This window comes from Anabrus simplex, chromosome 1 (genome assembly GCF_040414725.1).
Source record: "Anabrus simplex isolate iqAnaSimp1 chromosome 1, ASM4041472v1, whole genome shotgun sequence".
In the NCBI taxonomy this organism is placed as follows: Eukaryota; Metazoa; Arthropoda; class Insecta; order Orthoptera; family Tettigoniidae; genus Anabrus; species Anabrus simplex.
In genome coordinates, this window is record NC_090265.1 from 972,322,860 (window position 1) to 972,345,698 (window position 22,839).

Below are 22,839 nucleotides of genomic sequence, written 5' to 3' on the forward strand. Positions count from 1 at the left end.
GTACCTACTTGCTCGTACTTTGGAGCTCACTTCTCTCCTTTCAGCTTACTTTTTATGGTCTAAAGTCATCCTTACACCTATTGTATTTTCTTTGATGTTAGGAATTTTATAATCCAGTCGGTTAATCTTTCAATTTCAAACGACGTGAGGTATCATGTGAAGGAAGTTCTCTATTCTCATTCTTATTTATTAAGCAATAATCAACCACGAAACCAATATTTCTGTCTTTTTTAAGGATAGAAATTTTTCTTTTCTGATCTTCTTATTTTGACTACAATCAACAGCACCAATCTCAGTATTTTTATCCAGCCTCTCATCTTTTAAATAGTGGTTATTCAAGCAATCAATCATTTTATCTTCCTCTCTCACCTATGGCACACATTAGCTCTTCATAACACCACACAGGCATACACTGTCATCTTTGTACGTCATGTACACTTTTTATGCTCATAGCCAAGTTTACATGGGGAGGGAGTTTAAAGCCAATAACAAACAATTGTGAATCTCTTTGCATAAAATGTATATTGAAATTTGAAAAATGAATGTACATACTGAAGAACAAAACTTAAAACCTAACTGATATTTTTCCACATTAAAGGGTTTACATTCCATCCATTTTCCTTTGTTAATGTGCTCAGTACATTTAAAAATTATTGGCATCATTAAAAATTCATATTGTGTCTGCTTCCAGAACAAACACAAAGCACCTTTTAATAAACAGCTCCTTTCCAATTACTGTAAATTTACACTGATAATAATTACTACAATAATAAAAGCTGCCATTTTGAAAAATTATATAAAAAAGGGATAATCATAACACAAATGCTCTTTAAGCAAATAACTTATAACATACATTATATATATTTCACAAACACAAAGTCCACAGTAAGCATCCAGTGACACACATTCCAGGCAAATAGATTTCTGACATTCATTTGTAACAACATAGCAGATCATACCATACAGCCCTCTAACATTCAGTTTAATAATCACACACACCACTCAAGCTTTCTGGACGCTCAACATCCAATGTATAAAAACACTGACAGCAGCAAAAATGTACGTAGTCATTTCTTGTTATATTCTTCTGGTTAGATGTGGTAAAGAAAACTACTAAGGAAATTAAAGAAAGAATGGAAATGAGGAACAACTGGCTAACAACTGGAGCTCCTGGATATGTTCAAGTGATTTTAATTCATCAATGTGATATGATTTTCAGAAAGGTCTCTGAGTTAACATAGAAAATGGAGAGGAACATGAGAATATAAATAGTTCTCTACTTCACACATCCATAATTACCACTAATTAATATCCTATGACATTATTTTGTTACAAATTGGACTAAAGATAAAAACCTACATAACATTTGTGTAACTTTTTTACTGGTCATAAATTAAAAAACATACATTTCAAAAGAGCATTTGTGTTCTGAAGAACTATGGTTCATGTGAATATCAAATCGCAATATTTTTTTTTTTTGCATATTACTTAGTTCAACTGATTATGAAAGAAAATTTTGTATCCAGAAATGTTACGAGCACAAATAACTCACACAGATCATATTATTTCAAAAATAAAATAGCATTAACATATTATTGTTGCAGTCTCCAAATAAAAGTTAGTTACCATCAAAGTAACTTAAAAATGCTATTTTAAACCACAAGGAAAACCATACAGTGATTCATCAACTACATTCACAGTGGCTACATAAATATAAATCACATATACTTTCAAAACTCTGAGGTTTCCGATATGTTAACCTGAATTAAAACCAAGTCATCTCTCATAAATAATGAGATAATAATATAAATTCACAAAAACATCAAAAATATTTTATAAAAAAATAGACAAAGTAATAATAAAAGTGGTCACAAAACAATAGTACAAAAACACAAATATACTGAGAATACTAAGACCCTCAACTCACTTGAAAAATACTAATAAGAACCATAGACAGTACTTTGGATATCAGTTCATAATATGAATATTCCAACTGTTTCAGTACTGATGAGCACCTCACTTAAATTATTTAAAAAAATAAAAGGGAGAAGTCAACAAATGTTTCGGATAGGAATGATAGCAACCTGAACAAAAGTAAAGTTGGAAATCTGTAGTCCCCAGTGATTGTATATACGACGCATGTGCGTTTCCCAGTTTTATTTTAAATATTAAGTTTGGGAATTACTTTCCTAATTAAGTAGGCACCTTGGAAAAATCTGCCGCACTGATAAGTTAATTCCGGCATGATTAGGGGGGGAATGTGTTCTTAGAAACAAAGCACACGTCACGAGTTATTCTCTCAGTTCTTTCTGCTTCATTCACAATAATTTCTTTCTTCTACAGTCAGAGGACACCACTTTTTCTCTTGAGGCAGTATCATATATTTCTTTTTCATGACAAAAAATTAAGAATCTGAATTTGCAACTTAATAACTGTATGTTGTAAAATTTGAAGACATCGCAAGTTATTGTCATTAAGTAGGGGAGGGATCATATACAACTACAGTATATTGAGTTCACATGTCATCACATCGTCATTAAAATATTGTCTTCTCTTAAATATATTTTCACACTATCTTACTGGACCACACAGTACTGAAGAGCCTACAAACTTTTATGACACTTCTAACGGACAATCACTTTATAGTGAACACACGAGTATCTTCTCAGTGGCATTATATTCCTCGTGACCAGTGTTGAGAGCTTCATTATTTACAAAACTAGCGTCAGTTTGCATAGTGATCGAAGGAGCCCAAATACTCCAAAGCGGCTCGGTAGCAGAACTGATACTGGTCCTGTAAAGACAAGAAGATGTATTATCATAACAAGTAACAGAAGGAACAAACAAGTGACAAATCAAGTCAAATACAGGGTTTCTCTTATAAACCCAGACTGTCCAGCGGCATTTCTACTCTTCGAGACCTAAGCAGCTGTATGGGAGGCACTTGCATAGTTCTTGACCTTGCAAGGATGGTGCATGTGTTCAAACTAGCATCAATAGCCAGTATGAACCACAGCTGTTAACATGGTGAGACAGTTAAGATTGCCACACTGTATTTTCATATCTAAAAGTTATTTTAAGTACAAGTCGGCTCAATGGGTACGAGATGCATTTGTTCAGCAATTTCCTGGTGAAGTGCCACCTTCATGAGTGCAGATTCTTGTAGTTGGAAATAATTTGAAACTACTGGCTCAGTGCTCAATAAAAAAAACACACACAAACAGTTTTAACAGAGGGAAAGCTAGATGATATTGATGTGAATCTTGAACAGTCACTGAATAAATCACTCACAAAATTAGCACAAGTAGGGGTTTCGGTTTCTTCTGCACACAGAGCTACAAAGCTGTTACACATCAAACCATACAGGTTTTCAGAGGCCCATGCCAGCTGATCCAGCCACAAGAGTGAGATATTGTGAGTGGTATCTTGCATCACTGAATGATCATTTATTCGAGCCACAGCTTGTGTTCTTTTTGGATGAGGCCTGCTTCATCTTAATGATCATGTGAACAGTCATAACTCTCACTATTGTTGTGCAGAAAATCCTAATGGTGTTATGAAGTCCCTCATTATGAAGGATGACACTTCCAGCATCTTTTATAAGGTAAAATTTCATATATAAGATTGTATACACACTTAAAACAGGGCGGCCGCGCATGACGTAAGTTGGGCTGAGTCAGCTACTGTAGCATAGAGTACAAACACCGTGCGCTCGTTCTGTGTTTATAAGAGAGACCCTTTATATAAAGGAACATGAACAGGATGAACACAATGACAGTCTTTTTCCTTTCCTTGTAGTCATCTAGCTTTTTCCTTGTCCTACACTTCCTACATCAAGACTGAAGATCTGCTGAAAGGGCCTCACAATAAGTGTTGAAGCTCAGTCTCCCGATAAAGATGAGGTGGTGGTGGTAGTGTTGATTACTGTTTAAAGAGGAAGTAATAAAAATGAGGAGCAGAAACAAACTTGTGGGGGACTGAAAAATAATGGATGTACAAGAACAGAGATACATGAGGAGAGATTTCATCTATGTGAAGATTGTCTTTGTCCTTTTGTGTTTGTATGTTTGTTCTTGTCTTCTCTTTCTCTTGCTCCTTCTTCCTGTACTGATATGTTATTATGTTTCTACTATCGTGTGCTCCTGTCTTTCTATGTCTGACTTATTACCTTCTTCCATAATTGGAAAGTAACTGTACAAACTAGCATGGCTATTTGCTTGAATTTTATACTTTCAAGCATTTCTCTTCAATGATCACATTCTTTTCACAAACCATAGGTTTATTCAGTGACTTAGCACAGGGTAGGAAGAATAAAATGGAGGGCCAACTGACCATAAACCAGGCAGTTAAGGACCTGCAATGTATACAGTTCAAATCTTTTGATGAGATAAAGTTGAACTGAAATTAGTGTCAATTGCTAGTCAAATTCTCATAAATAAAAAATGTTATATGGTAATGAATGTACACAATCCTACAAATCCTCTTAATTAACCCAATTCAGGTGTTGTAAATTTACTTTTACAGTCATGACAGTATTCAGACACATCAATAACCTAACACCACCACTTCTTTCCTGGTGAAGTGCCACCTTCATGAGTGCAGATTCTTGTAATTGGAAATAATTTGAAACTACTGGCTCAGTGCTAAAAAAAACACACACACAAACAGTTTTAACAGAGGGAAAGCTAGATGATATATACAACTGTTCATATGTAGACTTTATTAAACTTCTACATTTGCAATCCATATCTATGTTCCAGACAAAATCCTCCAGCTTTAGTTTTCTTAAAATTGCAGATAGTTTGTATTCCTCTTCTATTATCTGCCACTATTATCTGTTCCTTTGGTACTGTCACAATGGTTAATTTCAGCCAATCTCTTGGAAGAATGCCATTTCTGCATTTACTATTTAAAAAATCAACTAGCAATGCTCCTCCTTAAGCTACTTGAGCATTTCCACATGCATTTCATCTGGCCCAGGAGCTTTGCCATTCTTTGATGAACATTAATGGTAGCATAAAATGCTTAAAAATTTTGGGGAAACGGAGAATACTTCACACAAAATTATGATGCTGATTAATGTGGTGGTAGTGAAGGAGATGAGGAAATTTTAGGGTTACGGTTGCTTACAGGTACCAGTAATATAAAGAAATCTACTTTAGAAGTTTACAGGTTTACCTCATATTTTTAAAACTTTCTTAAATATCCAAGTGACATTTATGCAGTGTTTTAAAGTCCTGGTCAGTTTGTCTGTAAATAAGACTGAGACTCCACTGGCAGAAAATGAAATCCCAGCTCAAAGAAAAATGCAATTTAGGCTAAGCAATTGTCTAGGTAACATATTTATTTGATTAAAGTATCCAGACCACAGGTTCAAGTATGCACGAGAAGACATGTGACATGGTGGTACAACAATTACCGTTGTAGTCACCATGACTTTCAATGCAAGCATGCAATGTGCATGCATTGTGTCGTACAGGTGCCGTATGTCATTTTTGTGGTATGGAGTTTCACACCTGTTGCACTCGGTCATTCAAATCAGCAACGGTTAATGCTGGTATTGGATGGCCATGGATTTGTTGTCCCGTAATGTCCCTTACATGTTCAATAGGCAAATGGTCTGATGATCTCAGAGGCCAAGGTAACTGGTCGACACTCTGTAGAGCATGTTGGGTGACAGCAGCAGTACGAGGACGAGTGTTACCATGTTGGAAAACACCCCCCTTGAATACTGCGAATAAATGGCAGCACACCGGTTCAATCACCAGTCTGATGCACAAATTCACTGTCAAGATTCTTGGGATAATTATGAGAGTGCTCCTACTGTCAAAGGAAGTGTGTGACAGTATGCTGACACTGCAGACAGCTTGGTTCCAAGCGCTCACCTGGCCTCCTTACCAGCCCAAGACCATCACTGGCACCAAGACTGTCATCTGAGAACAACACAGATCTCCATTCCATCCTCCAATGAGCTCTAGCTTGACACCACTAAAGTAGCAGATGACAGTGATTCGGAGTTAGTGGCATGAATGCTACAAGATGTCTGGCTTGGAGCTGTCCCTCAAGTAATCGATTTGTTGCAGATTGCTGTATCATTCTGGTGCCAACTGGTGCTGTAGATGCAATACAACCTACCATGCAGCACATGCAACAGTCTTCCCTCTCCATAGTGGCTGGTGTGTGGCCGGACTCCGGTCTTCTTGAGACAGTGCCTTCCGATGATCACTGTCGCCAACATGATGCAGTGTGGATATATCCCTACCAAGAACATCCACCTTCTCGTAGCCCTGTTACACGACCTTGTTCAAACTCAGTAAGGTGCTGAGACTGCCTTCTTAGTCTCCTTAAAGGCATGTTTGACTCATACCTGCCTCGCAACGTCAACACTAGATGATGAGCAATGCTCACGAAGTGTATGGAGAAAATAGTTTAAAATAATGGCAAATACCTTGGCAGAAATGAGCTTTTTCTGCAATGATGTGCACTTTTTGTTGTTAACTACTGTTTACTTAAATATTCATTACAATCAGGAGGACTCAAAGCTGCACAATTTGGTAAAAGCATCCAACGCAAAATCGGAAGGTTGTGGGTTTGGTTCCCATTGGTGTCTGGTTGTCCATTTTTGTTCTGAACTTAACATCTCTTCGGTATGTACCGGTACCATATGTATTAAATACGATCTAATATGTTGAAAGTTCAATATTATTTGAATTAGCCCACAACAGGCAATTTCTGAGCACTCTATACTGTATTTATGACAGCAGTAGTGCAGTACCTGTAGCTTAGATCCTTTCCAGCAGAACAAATCTGACCTAGTCCACCAAAGGTCAACTGGTAAGAGCATCTGATGCAAAATTGGAATGTGGCCATTTTTGTTCTGTACTTAACATCTCATCGGTATGTACTATATGTACTGAACATGACCTAATATGTTGAAAGTTCATTTAGAGTACAATGTGGTTCTGAAAATTCAATCAATATTCATTGGCAATCTGAGCTTTGGATCCAGCACAGACAACAGCATTAGGTTTTTATTTAACACCAAGAAAATGATTAAGTGGGTATATTATTGGTAAATCAGAACATATTTGTGTTAATGTAGAGTTAATTAACTTTTGATTACCAGGTAGTTCTCAAAACAAACTGCACAAACTAAAGCAGTAGTTATGTCCTAGTGTCTTTTTTTGGGAGGGGCACTGGATCAATATATCTGTTTCTCAATCTTGATCTCCTAAATACAGCATATTTTCCCAATCTACCCAAATAATGCACAGGTGTATTCACTTTTCTCTCATTTAACATTTCTCCTTATTTCTAACGTCTAATATGATAGTGTTAAGGACACATTATTAGTTAGTTTGATGCAGCAGTGAGTATATTTTGCATATCACCATATTTATCCACGTAATAGAAGCACTTTTCTCCAATTATTATAATAAAAATCTAGGGTGAGTCAATTACGCAAGGGAAAATTTGTAATAAAAATATGAGACATATTCAAACATGCATCTTGCATGTGAAATAATCGATAGCATCAATAATATAGCAAATACAAAGGATGTATTGAGATTCTTTCTACAAACCAGTTGATCGATAATTAGCATCAATTGCTATAGTTTGATTTCTGTTTGCTAGTTTTAATGCATTAAATTTTAATATTTTAAATATTACTGAATTTTTGTTGAAAATGAAATGAGGCCATTAACTGGGGAAATTGTTTTTCCAAAATCTAAGGAGAAAATTGGGGTGCATCCATTATGTAAATAAATATACTGTATACGGTTATGTTGCATATTTCCTTCTTTTTTTTTTTTTTTACATTTTAATCACATCTCTATATTTAATATCTTTTCCTGTACTGATTTAATTGGTTTCCAAGCTTTATGACTAGAATTATATCTAAATACTATTTGACAAAGATCAAGAGTACTAAACATCTTAAACTATGAACTACCAATCTATTACTTTATTCTGATAGAAATAAAACAAGATACCTCCGTCTGGACCATTGCTGGGCGTTGTGTACGCAGAATTCTTACAGTCTGGAAGACGTCAACCACGCCTTCATACTGCATTCGCTCAAGGACAATGCTCAGTGTGATAAACACTCCTGTACGACCAACTCCCGCACTGTGAACAAAAAGAATATACTTAATGATGCAACAGAAGAAAATTATTTTATTAAATCAAATCAAAATCTCTTTATTTGCAAATGAGGTGTCTACCTCGGTATCTTTAGATTAGGCAATGACTAATTATCATCCATTTCTTTTTGGCTCTTTCACAGTCCATCTGTGCTGTAGCTTAACAGGTAAAAACTATCCTTATCTCAAGTCCATGGCAGACCTAGACCAAACTGGCTAATCTCTCCCAATGTCAGCCTTCAGGCTGTATCAGGAGAGCTTGGTTGAAGGACTTGAATTGGTTCAATACTATCTTCTAAAGGTTCTATAGCTTTGTCCATCAAAATCATTTCAGTTGGTATGAGGAGTATAGTAGAAATAGTTGTTTCTCTCTCACTAGGTTACCTGATATAGGCATATTCAGTGTTCGCTCCTACTAAGGTTACTTCTTCTACTACGGGCTCTTTAGAAGAATAGGTCCCGGTTTCAGAAGCCAGCTAGGGGCAGGTTGTATCTTGCCAGACATATGACAGAAAGAAAACATTCTTTCAAAGGGTGTTTGGTTTGAGGATGTGCACAAAAGGGATTTTATAGAATGAAGTGCTTGGGGCAGAACATTCTCTCATTAACTGATACAGAGCCCATTTGACCTCAGGGCCAATTGGTGATCCAAAACTTCGTACAAATCTAGGCTTAATTTCTGCACAAACATAGCATGAGGAAATGATTTTTTTTTTAATTTGGTCTAAAGAAAATGACTTATTTCAGTGACGAATCCAATGGTAAAGCTGAGTGACTCCTGGGTGACAAATGAAATGAAGACTTTTAAGTTTGATACTTGAAGTGTCTACAGAAGCTCATACTTGTGAAAAGGCATTGGCGACTAAATTTTCTTTCCCAGGTCGATAGACTATATCATACTAGTAGCACGACAGTTCCAAATGCCAGCATAAGATCTTCTCATTTCTTATTTTATGGCATGCTGATGGTGAAACATAAAAGAGATGGACCTCTAGTCAGTAATTAGATGGAAGCGGCATCCCATTAGATAATGTTTCCATTTCCAGACAGCTGCATTTTTTTAAAAAAATTCGCTTTATGTTGTACAGACACAGATAGGTCTTATGGCGACAATGGGATAGGAAAGGGCTAAGAGAAGGAAGGAAGTGGCCATGGCCTTAATTAAGGTACAGCTCCAGTATTTGTTTGGTGTGGAAATGGGAAACCATGGGAAAACATCTTAAGGGCTGCCAACAATGTGGTTCAAACCCGCTATTTCCCGAATGCAAGCTCACAGCTGCTCACGCCTAACCGCACGGCTAACTCGTTTGGACCAGACAACTTCTACAATGGCTTGTACCTCCTTTTCTACTGCAGAATATCTTTGTTTGGACTTTGTTACAACTCTTCCTTTTCAAGTTGCTTTACGTCACAACGACACAGATAGGTCTCATAGCAATGATGGGACAGGAAAGGGCTAGGAGTGGGAAGGAAGCGGCCGTGGCCTTAATTAAGGTACATTTGTCAATCTTAAGGCCAATAGGCTGAAGATGCCCCAAAACAGGGCGAAACATGCACCTATGTAGTGTATACAAATCACATAGAATTTAATCACCACAAACGGTGAATTGTATTGAATAGGTGGCTACAATAAATTTTATTGTAATAGAATTATTGTTACCTTCAATACAGAACAAACATGAGATTAGTTACTTGTAATATTGTCAATGCCAATGAAACTGCATTATTTTTCTTTCCTTTTAACTGTCGAGCCCAGACAGACTAATCAGTCAATCACTACGATCTGCATTTAGGGCAGTCACCCGTGTTGTATACAAGGAACTTGGTATACGGTAACACAACATAAAGTTTATTACTTCAATAGTTTTATACAGTATTTACAAGAAATATAACTAAACTTTTCTTGACGCTTGATTAATTGCACGCAGTTAATGCTGATATTAAAAGGTAGACTGAAGGTCTGTGGCGTATATACAGTTATACAAAGTGAGAGTCCTATATACACATTCAATCCTATCTTGATAAGATAGTCTGTTCCAATGAGAATGTCCTTGGATAGTCGAAAACTATCTGCTGAGTAATAACGAGTGTAACTCGTAGCGAGAGTTCGTATTAACAGGAAGCTAGTATTAGGCTTAGACTTGCAAGGAACTTGCATTCATATTCTTAATTAGCAGAATGCTAAGATTGACGTCGGAGCACTGGTGAGGACTCGAGGGAGTAGCAGAATGCTTGACTCGGGGCTCGACGTGGCTACGGAGATCAGGGAAAGTGGGGTACTGTCCAGAGGTGAGACCTCACGGCCAGAAATCAGTCCATCTGTTCAAACACATTTTAAAGAGGATGCCTCCGTGTCTGCCTTGCGGTGTGGTCTGGTCGTTGGACACTGGGGTAGTCCTGGAGAGGCGTGGAACGTTGCTCCTTATATAGCGCTGGCTGACGTCACAGACGAGCATGCCAGGTGCAGTGCAGTCACCTCGTAGGCTCTGGAAACATCGGCGATGCGGCGGGCTGCGTAGCTTGTAGCCGCGGAGCTTCAGGTGCGGAGGACACACACAACAGTCCAGGTGGCAGATTCCCTATCTGTTGTTTTCCTAGCATTTTCTTGAATTATTGCACAGAAATTGGAAATTTATTGAACATCTCCCTTGGTAAGTTATTCCAATCCCTAACTTCCCTTCCTATAAACAAATACTTGCCCCAATTTGTCCTCTTCAATTCCAACTTTATCTTCATAGTGTGATCTTTCCTATTTTTAAAAACACCACTCAAACTTATTTGTCTACTAATGTCATTCCATGCCATCTCTCCACTGACAGTTCAGAATATACCACTTAATATACCAATATAAATGGTCCGTTATTGGACATTATAAATTTTCCAGCTAACTCATTCCTGGTTGGCAGCGTTTCGCCCCCATGTGCTAGGCTGGGCTCATCAGTTGGTACGCTGGCAACCAGGAATGAGCTGGAAAATTTATAATGTCCAATAACGGACCATTTATATTGATATTATAAATTTACTCATTCGGAACAAATATTTCAGATTCCCTATGGGAATCAATATCTGTATCATATACCACTTAGTCGAGCAGCTCGTCTTCTTTCTCCCAAGTCTTCCCAGCCCAAACTTTGCAACATTTTTGTAACGCTACTCTTTTGTCGGAAATCACCCAGAACAAATCGAGCTGATATTCTTTGGATTCTTTCCAGTTCTTGAATCAAATAATCCTGGTGACGATCCCATACACTGGAATCATACTCTAGTTGGGGTCTTACCAGAGACTTATATGCCCTCTTGTTTACATTATTACTACAACCCCTAAACACCCTCATACCATGCGCAGAGATCTTTATCCTTTATTTACAATCTCATTTATGTGATTACCCCTTTGAAGATATTTCCTTATATTAACACCCAGGTACTTACAGTGATCCCCATAAGGAACTTTCACTCCATCAATGCAGTAATTAAAACTGAGAGGACTTTTCCTATAGTGAAACCCACAACCTGACTTTTAACCCCATTTATCATCATACCATTGCCTGCTGTTAATCTCACAACATTATCAAGGTCATTTTGCAGTTGTTCACAATCTTGTAACTTATTTATTACTCTATACAGAATAACATCATCTGCAAAAAGCCTTATCTCGAATTCCACTTCTTTATGAATATCATTTATATATAAGAAAACATAAAGGTCCAATAATACTGCCTTGAGGAATTCCCGTTTTAGTTATTGTGGGGTCAGATAAAGATTTGCCTATTATAATTCTCTGAGATCTGTTTTCTAGAAATATAGCAACCCATTTAGTCACACTTTTGTTTAGTCCAATTGCACTCATTTTTGCCAGTAGTCTCCCATGATCCATCCTATCGAATGCCTTAGACAGATCAATTGCGATACAGTCCATTTGACCTCCTGAATCCAAGATATCTGCTATATCTTGCTGGAATCCTACAAGTTGTCTTTCAGTGGAATAACCTTTCCTAAACCCAAACTGCCTTCTATCGAACCAGTTATTAATTTTGCAAACATGTCTAATATAATCAGAAAGAATGGTTTTCCAAAGCTTACATGCAATGCATGTCAAACTGACTGTCCTGTAATTTTCAACTTTATGTTTATCACCCTTTCTTTTGTACACATGGGCAACTATAGCAACTCCCTATCCATTTGGTATAGCTCCTTCATGCAAACAATAATCAAATAAGTTCTTCCAATATGGTACTATATCCCAATCCATTGTCTTTAGTACATCTCCAGAAATCTTATCAATTCCAGCTGCTTTTCTAGTTTTCAACTTTTGTACCTTATTGTAAATGTCATTGTTATCACAGGTAAATTTTAATACTTCTTGAGCATTAGTCACCTCCTTTATCTGGACATTATCCTTGTAACCAACAATCTTTACATACTGCTGACTGAATACTTCTGCCTTTTGAAGATCCTCACATACACACTACCCTACTTCATTAATGATACCTGAAATGTCCTCCTTGGAACCTGTTTCTGCCTTAAAGTACCCATACATACCCTTCCAATTTTCACTAAAATTTGTATGACCACTAATTATGCTTGTCATATCATGTTATCCTTAGCAGACTTCTTTGCTAGATTCAATTTCCTAGTAAGTTCCTTCAATTTCTCCTTACTTCCACAGGATACCTAACACTATTTCTGCACCTCCTTCTTAGTGTCTTTATTTCTCTGTAATAATAAAGTGGGTCTTTACCATTCATTACCACCTTTAAAGGCACAAACCTGTTTTCACATTCCTCAACAATTGCTTTAAACCCATCCCAGAGTCTGTTTACATTTTTATTTATCGTTTTCCACCGATCATACTTACGTTTTAGAAACTCCCTCATGCATGCTTTATCAGCCATATGGTACTGCCTAATAGTCCTACTTTTAAGATCTTCCTTTCTATCACATTTATTTTTAACTACGACAAAAACAGCTTCGTGATCACAAATACCATCTGTAAGGAGATAGGGTCACTGCTCTGTGTTTCAATGCAGACAGAACATAAGCCACAACATTTTAAGGGTGTCAGGCACTTTCTGTGCATGTTCAAGGCATCTAAAAATACAAACAGTACAGTAAACAAAAACATAAATATCTTGCACACGGGAGCCAGCAGAATTTGTCATCATCTTGAATCATGTTTTGATTTTGTTTTTTTTCCCTTTCGCTGCCAGTGATTTATCAAAGTGCATTGTTTGAATAATGTACATGCACCTTATTGGATATATTTTGGAAATGTTTTTTCTTTCTATGGCATTTGAAAGGTTTAAACTGTGAATCAAGGTGATTACATGCATTAATGGATCCTAGAATACTTTGTGACGTGGCAAGGGTTGGCATTTCTGAATGATAAGAGAAGTCCATGGCAGAAAATCGTACAAGGATAGAGTCACTATGCTGTGTTGCAATGTAGGTGGGAGCAAGAAACTTCCTACTTCCTCCCCTCATCATAGGAAAGTTTGATAATCCGTGATGATTTAAGGGCATTGAGTAATTTCTGTGCAAGTACAAGGCATCTAAAATGCATACAGGAAAGTAATCCCATGAATAAAGAACTTGCACAGGGGAACCAGCATAGATTTCTCCTCGTCTTTGAATCTTTTTCTTTCCTCTTTTGTTGCGTGAGGTTATGTTTGCCAGTGAGTTATCCAAGTTCATTATTTTAATACTGTAAATGCACCTTGTTGGATACATTTTGGAAATAGTTTCTTCCATGGCATTTGAAAGGTTTAAAACTGTGAATCAATGTTAATTGCATGCAATAGTGGTTATTAGAATATTTTGTGACATGGCAAGGTTTGGCATTTCTGAATTACGAGTTGGCGGTTAATTCGAAATTACATAATAACGTGGTTTTACTGTATCGCCAACCTAACATCCGAGTTTGCCGATGTGTCTGTTTCAAGTGTTTACATTGCATGAAAAGAATTATCCATCAATGGTGTTTTAGACATGGAGTGTGACAAATTTGTAATTTAGGAGAGGATTCTAATGATGCAAAAGCAACAAATCTTCCAATTTACAGGGAATCGAGCCTATTGCAAGCTCAGATTAATGAAATATCTGTCACGAAAGTAGGCCTACTTGCTAATTTTCATGGCATTTTATAACAGTTATAATGTATTTTTATCATCTCAAGCAAAGCTGCTATATCAATAAATTTACATGTTCATATTTGCGTAAAGACCATGTGAACCTCACGGAGTGATAGGAAATATTTCTTTATGCATACATTACGCTTTCGATGGAAGGAATTTTAGTTCATTTCATTTCTTGAAAATGAGCCTTCCTAAAATTAGGGTACAAGGATTATTTGGCGGCAGGGATTATTCGCGTAAATATGGTATTTCCTTTAAGAAGAACACCCTTCAAAATGACAGATTTTTGGTTATTTATCATCTGACCGGGCGAGTTGGGCGTGCGCGTAGAGGCGCGCGGCTGTGAGCTTGCATCTGGGAGACAGTAGGTTCGAATCCCACTGTCGGCAGCCCTGAAGATGGTTTTCCGTGGTTTCCTATTTTCACACCAGGCAAATGCTGGGGCTGTACCTTAATTAAGGCCACGGCCGCTTCCTTCCAACTCCTAGGCCTTTCCTATCCCATCGTCGCTATAAGAACTATCTGTGTCGGTGCAACGTAAAGCCTCTAGAAAAAAAAAAAAAAAAAAAAATGTATCATCTGGTCAGTTAAAGAGCTTTCACTGTTAACAGATATAAAATAAAAATGTATGACTGAATTTCTCATAGCAGAAGAAGTCTGAGATTTACACTTGACTCAAAACTGTGTAGACTATAACGACAATACCATTGACATCAGTACAGTCAGAAGAGTAAAATTCTTCTGGGTCAGAAAACAATTATTACTGACAAACCTTGAAGAGTGGCCGGTTAGCGACTGCAGTGACGGAAGACAACAAAGGTCAAATCAACACGCTCATCACCAGACCACAACACATGAACTCTGAGACATAGTGGGTACAGGAAAACCAGCTAGGATCAATATCAATAAGGCTCAAAAAGACATATATTTCAAACTTCTGGAATGGTACAAAAATGAGGGGAGAAAATTTCTATCATGTATAGTGACAGGATATGAAATATGAGTCCACCATTATGATCCATAGGACAAAGAAACGGTCCGTGGAATAACCCTATATGACTTAACCAAACATGAAGAAAATAATTTTTCTCGCCCCTTGAATGATGCATTCTATTTTATTGGTGAAGATGAACTGAAAGAATGTGTTTGTACTGATCTCCAGAACCTCAGCAAGGAATTATGAGCTTGGCTACAGTGTCTCGTTCACAGGTGGTGCAAGTGCATAGGAAATGGTAGCGACTATGAGGAGACTTGCAAGAGTGGTCAAAAATTATGCAAGATTATTTTTGGGTATTACAGTTCTTGAGAGAAAGAAAATAAGCTGTTATTGAATGTTTCTTTGTTCACGTATTTTATTCATCCTGAGTTAGTTTTGACAGACTGAAAAACTTAACAGTTTTATAAATAAACCAAGACAAAACTGAAAAGTAATGGCTTCTACCGTGACAAAAGAAAAAGAAAAGAGAAGAAATACTTCTGTAATAATGGCATGTGGCCTCCGAAGAGGTCTGCTGGTGCAGGTCATTCGAGAAGAATGAAGACTTCACACACAGCCAGCCGCCGAACCATCGGAATTAACCGATTATGGTTAAAATCCATGACCCGGCCGGGAATCAAACCCGGGACCCCCTGGACCAAAGGCCAGCACACTAACCATTTAGCCATGGAACCGGACAATACTTCTGTAATGCTCATAGTATACAAACCAAATAATCAAACCAAGGAGTACTGTTCATTTTCTAAAATTAGCTCATAAGTCATTAGTTCACTCTGGGTTATTCTTCAGACAGAGGGCAAAATTCAAAAGATCAACACCCTAATAAGTGTACTTGGTAATCATACGCACCTGCAGTGAACAGTAATGGGTCCATCTTGTCCAAACTGCTCCTTAGTTTTGTGAACTTGTCCAATAAAGTCTATGAACCCATCTCCAGACTTTGGCACACCTTGTTCAGGCCAGTCAATAAACTGGAACTGTCGCACAGTGCGAGAGCTGCCGTCACGAGCATCTGTCACCTTGAATTCACGTAGGATATACTGTGGCATGTTATACTCAGCAATGGGGTCTACTACAAAACACTGGTAGCGCACAGATCGATCACTTGGCCAGTACTGATGACATTTCTCCTGAAATTATACAAAACTATGATAGAACTTTTGAAGAATTTAAAAACATTGCCACTATAAACATGAACTCTAAAATTGTCTCACCATATAATAAGTATAAAAGATGGGTTAGAGTTAACCAAGGAAACTCATCATCACAATTAGTAAAACTACAGGGCTAAGATTTTAATAAATTAAAATAACTAAAAAAGAGTTCATTAAAAACACATTAATGCCCAATAATGCAAGTAATTCCAGATAATGATTTACAAAATATGAAAAATTCTCTTTCAGAAAAACAATTGGTATTCATTTGACCAGTCCCACTGCATTCCACAACAAACAACACCTTCAAGTTGTTAAAAGAAAAATACTGATAAATAAATAAAGACATACAGTAACTGCAGTTAATGAGTTATCAAACCAGAAAACCAAACCCCATGGCGTTACAGCCCTGTTAAACCTTGGCTTACCAAGTGACCTCTGCACAGCCCAAATGCCGGCAGATTACAAGGTAAGCTGTGGTCAGGGCAAAGAATCCTCTCAGCTGTTATTCTTAGCTTTCTAGACTGGGACCGCTCTTTTACCATCAGATAGCTCCTCAGTTGTTGTTCCCACCTAGGTTGAGTGGACCTTGAATCAGCCCTCAAATTTAGGTAAAAAGAAATCCACCGAGCTCGATAGCTGCAGTCGTTTAAGTGCGGCCAGTATCCAGTATTCAGGAGATAGTAGGTTCGAACCCCACTATCGGCAGCCCTGAAGATGGTTTTCCGTGGTTTCCCATTTTCACACCCGGCAAATGCTGGGGCTGTACCTTAATTAAGGCCACGGCCGCTTCCTTCCCACTCCTAGCCCTTTCCTGTCCCATCGTCGCCATAAGACCTATCTGTGTCGGTGTGACGTAAAGCAAAAAAAAAAAAAAATCCTGAACTGGCCAGGAATCGAACATAGGGCCTCCAGGTAAGAGATAGGCTTGCAACCCCAACACTGCAGGGCCTGCCATGAGCTTACCGTCCATGTCTATGACTGTGCAGAGTTTCTCGAACCAATATTATTTGTAAACATGCATTGACCATGCAGAGGAGAGTAGGCAGGTAGCCTTCACTTGGTCTCTTGGAATTAGAGTTTAATTTACCTTTCATACTACTAATGTATTTAACATATGGCTTTCAGTGCCAGGAATGTCTGAGGACTTATTCAGCTCGCCTAGTGCAGGTATTTCTATTTGACACGATAGGCGACCCACATGTTTGGATGTAGGATGATGATGATGATGATGATGCAGAGGGAGGGTGAAACCCAGTGTTGAAACTCCTGTTGAATAACACCCAGGGATCTGCTCCAGGTTTAATAATTCCCATTCAAAAGATGAATCACCATCAACAGCATCATATGCCTTGCTCTATATGAAGCCGTGCGATTAGGATCGCGCAGCTATGAGCTCGCATCCGGGAGATAGTGGGTTCAAACCCCACTGTACCTTAATTAAGGCCATGACTGCATCCTTCCCATTCCTAGGCCTTTCCTGTCCCATCATCGCCATAAGAGCTATCTGTGGCGATGCGCTGCAAAGCAAGTAGCAAAAAAAAAAAAAAAAAAAAAAAAAAAAGCTCTATATGAATGCTGTGTAGAAGTTAGGATGCATTCTAGTGATTAGAAACTGTATAACACCACCTCTCCTACTCTGCCGGCCAACATTCTAATGGTGAAATTTCTTTCCACCAACAGGATTTGAACCAGCAGACCATGGTGACAGACCATTTGCCTTAATGATAATGGCCACCAGGACACAGCTTTTATACTAACAGAAATGTACCATACATGAAATCACCTAATTTTAAAAAAATCTAGCAATTACTAAGAATTACTCCTTTTCCTGCGAACATACAAAAAATGCAAAATAATTCATAGAAGTGGTTTAAAATGCCCTAAAATATCTCAAATGACACAAAACCCCAAAATGCCCTAACTATCTCAAATGACAGAAAACCTGCAATATTCCACAAAATCATGAAAAATTCAATGTATGCTAAGGCATCAAAATTCCATCCATAATCATTAATGTAGGAACTTACAGCATATTTCTTCTCCATGTCAATCAATTTGAGCAATTCCAATTTTACAAAAGCTTTCAAAGAACAACAACAACAACAAATGCAATGCTCCTATCTTTATGCACTTCTTTTCTTTAGCTACACCAATATTTTTTTGTTATGAAATCTATGAAGAACAAAGTTTTGCACAATGAACAAAAATTCCTCTACATAAATGAACTAAGAAAAATTTGGAAATGATGGTTTAGAGAAATCTAACAAATAGAAATTGACTCTTAATGATGTGGTTTCATGATCAAATGGCCAGTACTTCCTAACATATTCTCACATGAATATGCAAGTCTGCACCATTTTCCCCACCCTTCATAAAAAGGTGAGTTTTGTAAGACAAATGTTATATTTCAGCCTGTCTAGCCCATGTATTTTCAGTTACCATTGAGGCCAGCACCCATCACCATCACAATAGTTCAAGGGAGATCTTTGCAAACACTCTGTAGAACACAGTGCTATGAAACACGTCAACACCAGCATAGACATGATTCTCACATTTTTTCTCTGCAGTTCATACAACCTCGATTATTTCAGCAGGTCATCATTTCATGCATTCATTTCATTCATATCAATCCAATATATTAATGCAACATCTTCATTTCCATCAAACGTATGCCTGTTTATAATTTGTTGTTGTTTGGCTATATTTTGCTATATAAATGGTCACTAATAAGATCATTGTGAGGAAGGCTTAATATGTAAGGTGGAACAGAATTTTCTTCTTCACCGTCCGAGATTTCATTCCCTTCATTCTCACACTCTTCTTGCACCATAGAGACAATTTCATCATTATGCAAAATTTGGAAACCTAGGTCACTGTCACTTTCCAACCAAGCTTGCACATCATCTAGATCACAGTAAAAAAATTGAGGAATTTCACAGAATCACACATCGGTCATTTCATCGAAGTCTTGGCTGGATAAGGGCTGCAACATTCACTAAAGCTTTTTTATCACCCCTCAACCCATGTAACATTTGATGGCAAGTATTTCACTTTAAAATCCTCATCAATTGCTTTCAACAGTTCAACATCAGGATGAGATGGCACGTTATCGAGTAAGAGAATCACTTTTCCTAATTTCTTCTCAGCAGTGTCTATGTAACTCTCAGCATATTCTTCCTTTTCTCCCACTAATTTATTCTATGCTTTTCAAAGATTCTCTAGAAAGAGGACCAAGTCATAGTGAAGCCTTTACCACATTAGAAACAGTGTTATTGTAGTATGAAAACATGAACTTCTACTGACTTAGCTGCCAGAAAAAGATGCTCTAATCAAATTTTTTTTAAATCTGATTTTTTGTTGTTTACATAATGTAAACGGTACTTTCTGGTTGAATTTTTTGTTGTTTGTTCCTTTTGCATAGTCTTTAGATTGATCTGTATTGTGGTTTCTCTGATTTTGAATGATGGTTTCTTTAATTCTATAAATAAGGCTTCAAAATTGTATGTGTTTTTCTGCATTAAATAAGTGCATGTTTGATATCCGGAAACATAGTTATCCAAATGCCCACGGTCCAAATTAGTCCAGATAATCAATGTACTACTATGCTTATTATTTCTGTATAAGTAGATATTCTTCATCCTGCTTACCAATTAGATGCTACATTAGGTACTGCTGGCACTAAGAGAAAAAGAAAACAATTCACTTGATCTATAAAAGCATTTGATAAGGTATGATATGATCTCATTTGACTAGTACCAAGATGACACAAAAACCCTGAAGCCTATTTCAACCAGATGAAACTCTTGTTTCAAGAGTATATTAGCTCAGTTTCTAATTCTGCACAGTCACTCATTTATAACACCAATACAACATATTCTACACCTAAAAGACTTGTGGCTGTGGCTCTGGTACAAAGCCTGCCCATTTCTTCATTCTATATTTTCCAAACTCTCTCATTTTAAAATACAAAATCAAAGTGTTCAGTAGACATTATCTTTTGGCAATCCCTGAATGGAGAAAGCATATTGTTTGCTCTCAAGTAATAAAAAATAGTTACTGTACACTTACCCTGCCCATTTCTTTGAGTTTAGTAAGCATAACTACAATTGTTGAATTATGTTCCCACAGCATTCTCCAGAAATCTTCAGTAGTGTCTGGTAATGGACCCTGTGTGGCTATATATGCAGCACGATAGCGGTAGCCGTCAATGAAGCTAGCATTAATGTAGTCGGAGCCTTCAACTGAACGGACAGGAGTCAGGCACACCCTTGTTGATTCAAATGGCAGGATATGCACCAGGCGGTTCTTGTGCTTGTTACATGCCAAATTGGCAGTGATGAATCGTGTTGAGTCTGCCTTTATGTTGGACAGTTTCTGAAAGAGAAAAAGAAATTGCTCTTAGTTTCAGTGTTGTTTCTAAACCATTTTATCTGTAATTCCCATGGTACTTTGTAAGATTTTAGCAGAGGTTTCTGATACAGTGAAACCTGTGTCCACTGTGATATGGTACAGAATTGTATTTTAATGTTGGTTGAGCAATGGTTTCTGTTCAATGTAAAAGGTATAACTAAGTTAACCTATGAGTTATTCCTCCTGATATTGATAAATCTTTATCATTGAATGTCTCCAATAATAATGAAGGAACAATAGATTTTGTAGAGTTCAAAAGGAAAAGTTGCATATACATATTAATGAATACATTCAATAACGAATGAAGCAGGTGGCAATCTAAAAACAGATTAATGAAAGAACAAAAACAGCAGATATTACCAGGAACTTTCGTTAGTACCTTGTTCTTGATTGGAACTTGCCTGTATTTAATATTTGTCTATAAATTTACCAAAGTAAAAATATTCAAAAACCCCATAACCTACATCTGTTTCCATTTCAAAGTCAAAAGAGTCAGCTTATAACAGTTAATTTTGTTTTTAATGTCTAGTTCATAAGTAGTGATAGTATGCCTGTACATTCAAATATGGCTTTCACTATATTTATTTTATTATTAATACATGAAGTACCTTACGCAGAATTTGTTTAGATGCTATTTAATGGCATAGGTGTATCATTGCCATGAGTTTAGCAGATAGTGTCCACATATGATGTTCTGCTATGACATTTTCATACATGCATACTCAGTATGAATTAACATTAATCATTTATGTTTATGTATGTTATACAACTAATATTCGATCAATACCAAAGCTGTAAAGTTCAAATTTTACTAAATACAATAGGACCAAGCTGGAGTATTATAATTATTTTTACTCAATGCAATTCAGTTTCTTCTAAACAAAGAATCATTATTAAATAAAATACAAATGTACAAGTACCGGTACTACAAAATTATGTATGTATGTATGTATGTATGTATGTATGTATGTATGTATGTATGTATGTATGTATGTATGTATGTATGTATGTATGTATGTATGCATGCATGTATGTATGTATGTATGTATGTATGTATGTATGTATGTATGTATGTATGTATGTATGTATGTATCAATCCAGATAAACAGTACCTAATTTGTACTACTGAGATTTTTTTAGTAGGCCTACTACATGCAGGCTTCCTCAGACGCTCAATATTACTACGATGAAAGCAGGAAAAATGTTCTGATAATATGTCAGTATCTTCTTATTGCTAACTTCAGGATAGAAATAAATAAAATCATTTCTTGCTAAAATAAGTGATATTTTAACTGTATAAGATATTAAATTACCTTGAACTCCAACTCCATGCCAGTGATATTTTCTCCTGGTTCTGTCTGCATCAGTTTTTGGATATGTGAGTGGAGGTTCCTTGCTGGCACTTCAGTATTGCCACCAATCACAGCCTCCAAAAGAGCATCATGGATGAAAACATATTGGTCCTCAGTCTGTGGAAAGAAATGTGGCAGTAGGATACAGACCTAACATCTTTAGGTTAACATGATTTAAATATACACAGTATAAAACATGCTTATTCCTCCTGAATAACAATGTCCATTTACCTATTAAAACGTAAGGTCTTACTGAAAATTTTGTAGGTACTCGCTTAAGTTTTGAAGCTATATAGATGATTTCTTTTTAATGATTTATGATATATCCATGTATATGTCCTTTGTTGGTGCTTCTTTATGTAAACAAAAATTAATTATTCATTTCCCCTTTCTGTAATTAATTTTGCAAATTAGTATTTGGCATAGTAATAATTATTTCACATACATGTTAATGTCACTGTTAGAATCACTAAACTGTGCTGTCTTTTAATGTTAAAAGTTTTAAATCTCTATGTTTAAAAATGTCCAAATGATTTTAGTTTTTGAAATTGGAAATTGAGGTTAGGTCAGTAGTCAAGGTGACTTGCATTTCGCTGGTTAACATTAACATAATTGTCATTTTCACTTTTCGACAGTAGCAGCAGTAGC

General features: G+C 36.8%; 1 protein-coding gene across 1 annotated transcript in view; it reads right to left on the minus strand.

The window, feature by feature from the left end:
- Window positions 1-503: 503 nt before the first annotated feature.
- The window catches only part of Lar (tyrosine-protein phosphatase Lar), a 2,342,166-nt gene continuing 2,319,830 nt past the window's right edge, over window positions 504-22,839 (minus strand). The window contains exons 33-37 of the mRNA XM_067136814.2: window positions 22,153-22,308; window positions 20,498-20,803; window positions 16,122-16,402; window positions 7,995-8,130; window positions 504-2,794 (exon numbers count right to left, since the gene is read on the minus strand). Of these exons, the coding sequence (XP_066992915.2) occupies window positions 2,726-2,794; window positions 7,995-8,130; window positions 16,122-16,402; window positions 20,498-20,803; window positions 22,153-22,308 (948 nt within the window). The 3' untranslated portion in view covers window positions 504-2,725. The remainder of the gene's footprint in view (window positions 2,795-7,994; window positions 8,131-16,121; window positions 16,403-20,497; window positions 20,804-22,152; window positions 22,309-22,839) is intronic.